Here is a 3,483-nt window from a genome sequence, read left to right as displayed (position 1 = left end):
GTGGGGGGGGGGGGGGGGGGGGGTGTTGAAAGCTGCAAAGGACAGACCTATACTTGGATCTGGGATCCTTCCAAGATGACCATCCTCTGATGCAAAGAAGGCTTCACCTTTTGCACAGTCTTGACTGCAGTTGTCTTTCGGATAAAACAAACTTGGAATCTGAAGCCAAGAGGGTTTTTAATTGTCTTTTATCTGGATTGTTGCACAACAGTAGCTGAGAATCCTTCTGTGGGCTCCTTGGTTGATGTACAGCTGAGTTCATTTTTTTTTTCTCCCAACAAACTAACCCTGTGAAGTAGGTTAGGCTGAGAGAGTGGGGATTCGAAGGTGCGAAATCAATGAGCATAGTCCTGTTCCTTCAGCACTTTTAAAAATGTGCCATTGAATTAGGTGCATGTCTCCTCTCCCTCCTCCACTGAAATGAGTGAGGCTTAAAACTGCTGGATTATGCCAGTGGAGGCTGGCTTCTGAGTGGAATACAACAAGGCTAAGATCTTATCTTAAATCTGTTGTACTACAGAATCCTTGGCATTTTCTCCTTGTTCAGAGAAATACACCGTCTTGCGGTTCTTATAACAGCCCTGTGAGGCAGACTGTCTTCCCCATATAGCGCATAAAGGGCTGAGGCAGTAGCTTGTCCACAGGCCCTGGCTAAATTGATGGCAGGGGTAGGATTTGAACCAGGGACCTCTCAGATCAAAGTTCAGTGAAGTCAGGAGATTCTGCTTAGGATTGTACTGTTAGCCCCTGTGCTACACCAGTTCACAGATTGCCAGCCAATATTAGTGAACTGATTTCCAAGGAACAATGCTGGAATTGGTGCAAATCTGCCCAAATTGGTTATGGATACATTGGATTCTCTCTTTCTCTTTACAACCCATGGGCATAATTAGATGAATATATAAAACTGCAGAGTGGAAGTTGCCCACGTAAAGATGTAAAGTGTTTCCAGAAACTGCAGAGTGGAAGTTGCCCACGTAAAAGTGTTTCCAAGTGACTTCCTGCTGTATGCTTTTCAGGAAATCACTTCCAAAGATTAATAGAAGGCCTTGGTACCTCTTTTAGCGTTTGTGTTTGACTTTCCTTACCTCTTTTTTTTATTTTCCTAGGTGAGAAACCTTTCTCCTGCACACACTGCAACAGAGCTTTTGCCGACCGGTCAAACCTCCGCGCTCACCTGCAGACCCATTCTGACGTGAAGAAGTACCAGTGCAAAACCTGCTCCCGGACTTTCTCCCGCATGTCGCTTCTCCACAAACACGAAGAGACGGGCTGCACTGGAACCCGCTAAGAACTTGCCAAAGGCCATGGACTCCTCCATGCTCATCCATGTATTGTAACTAGTTTCTGTAGAACTGTAGTTTTCTGTTCAGCTGCCGGGGCAGTGTTCTCAGACTGTTGTTCCCAGCTGCTGCAAGCCTTAAAGAAACACCTCTTAGATCTTTGTCCTCCAGGTAGTTTTGTTTTTGAAGCCCTTTTCCCCTGGTGGTGGCAGAATGCTTCTTGCCTAGGGTAAAGGTGGCATCACACTGCAGGTGTTGCCAAAAGGAGAGCACGCCAATGTTTTGTATGAATTGAACTCTCTGGACCTGCAATAAACAAGCAAACCTCTGCTGGGTCAGCATTGAGGATCCATCGAGTCTACTCTGGCATTTCTTCTTCAAAAGGGGGCCGGGCAGGTGCCTCTGGGTGCTCACGAGCAAAACATGCCAGTGATGCACATCTCTGTTTCTCCCCAGCATCTGGTATTCTGGGGTATGTTGTCTCTGAACATGGAGGCACCATTTGACTCTCAGCCTCTGAGCATCCTATCCTCCGTGCGTTACCAAACCTGCCTTTTAAAAAGCCATTGAGGTGAACATCTGTCTTCTGTCCTGTTCTTGATTTACAAGTGTAGGAATGACTTTAGGTGCTCAGCACCTGGCAGGATTGAGCCTTGCACCTGGCTGTCCTGAAATCACACAGTATTTTTGTATTTGGGTTGTGGTGGGTGGGTGGGTGTGGGGGAGAAGTAACAGACCGAACCCCGAACTGATGTGCCTATCAACAAAGGACAAAAGTATTAAAAAACAAAAAAAAGCCGACCTGGATTCTTTCCCCCCTCCTTCCCTTTCCAGCATTGTATATGCACCGCCTATAGAAGGTGTAACTATGCAGTAATACAGTATTGCATTAGCTCTGAGGCAGCTGCTTCTCCCGACCAGCACAATTACGATTAGCAATGCCTCCCGAGATTAACAATGTCTATAGAAGGCATTGGGGTAGCCGTTTCAAACAAGCCCTCCTGTTTACAGAGCCACACTGCACTCAAGCACCTGTTAATATGACTTCTTTTAAACAACTGCCTTCCCCCCCCCCCTTCCCCCACAAGAGAACTGTGACTAATAGCCGGCACTTGTCAAGCGATACAATAGCAGCCTGTGTCAGAGAGGGCTGCCCATTGACAGGTGTGTGCCAAAAGAGCTATTTATGGCTATTGACAGGTGCCTCCTGAATGCATTTTTTCTTTTTTGTACATTGTTTCCACACCATAAACAACAAGAAAAAAGGGTATGTTTACATTTCAAAGGTACACTGGTATTTATATATTTTTGTGCCACGATTTTATACTGATAAAAAGAAACATTTTTATATATATAATTATATACGATTTATTGATATTCAATAAAGTGGTTAATTTATAATCTGGTCCTTTGTGCTGTTGTTACTCGCATTTCTGACTAGATGCCTGCCTTTTAAAATAAATATATATTGTTCCTTATCCTCCAGCAGAGGATAGAACTCGCAACTGGGTTTAAACTACAGGCAGAAAGATACCAGCTGGATGTCAGGAAATCTTGTTTACAGTCAAAGAAACTCAGCAGTGGAATGAGCTGCCTTGGGAGGTGGTGAGCTCCCCTCAGTGGAAGTCTTCAAGCAGCGGCTGGACGAACACTTGTCAGGGATGCTCTAGGCTGATCCAGCGTTGAGCAGGGGGTTGGAGTAGATGGCCTGCATGGCCCCTTCCAGTTCTATGATTAATCTATGTAAAGTTAAATGTCATTTAAGTAAGTCCCTTTGAAACCAATGGAACAAGTTAATCATGACTTGACTTGTTCCCTTTATTTTTGGTGGCACGCACAGCCCAAACCAATGCTCAGAAGGGAATCTCAGCTTTGAGTGGGATGTTATTTGTAGATCAGTGTGTTTGTGTGTACAGGGTTTGCAGCCTTTGTGATGAGCTTTCAGGGGCACAATCCACTGGGGGACCCTCCCCACTGAGATATTCTGGAGCACCCCGTTCCGTTTTAGTGGGGCTTGCATAGGGGAATGTTTATGTAGCATTGTTTTGCCAACACTTGGGGCGTTTTGTGGTCTGGCAAACATGCCTTCAGAGAAACATTTGAAGAAGTGTGCATGCACATGAAAGCTTATACCTAGAATTAAACTTTCTGTCAGTCTTAAAGGTGCCACCGGACTCAAACTTTGTTCTGATCTTTTCCC

The 3,483-nt window shown here is 45.2% G+C and overlaps 1 protein-coding gene across 1 annotated transcript in view; it reads left to right on the top strand.

Annotated features, from left to right (window-relative positions):
- The window catches only part of SNAI1 (snail family zinc finger 1), a 4,914-nt gene extending 2,957 nt beyond the window's left edge, over positions 1 to 1,957 (top strand). Inside the window, exon 3 of the mRNA XM_015408113.1 lies at positions 1,110 to 1,957. Coding sequence (XP_015263599.1) covers positions 1,110 to 1,291 — 182 coding nt within the window. The 3' untranslated portion in view covers positions 1,292 to 1,957. The remainder of the gene's footprint in view (positions 1 to 1,109) is intronic.
- Positions 1,958 to 3,483: the final 1,526 nt, after the last annotated feature.

Source organism: Gekko japonicus, unplaced genomic scaffold (assembly GCF_001447785.1).
Source record: "Gekko japonicus isolate JY-2015 unplaced genomic scaffold, Gekko_japonicus_V1.1 scaffold87, whole genome shotgun sequence".
Taxonomy (NCBI): domain Eukaryota; kingdom Metazoa; phylum Chordata; class Lepidosauria; order Squamata; family Gekkonidae; genus Gekko; species Gekko japonicus.
This window is presented reverse-complemented; position numbering and strand designations above follow the sequence as displayed.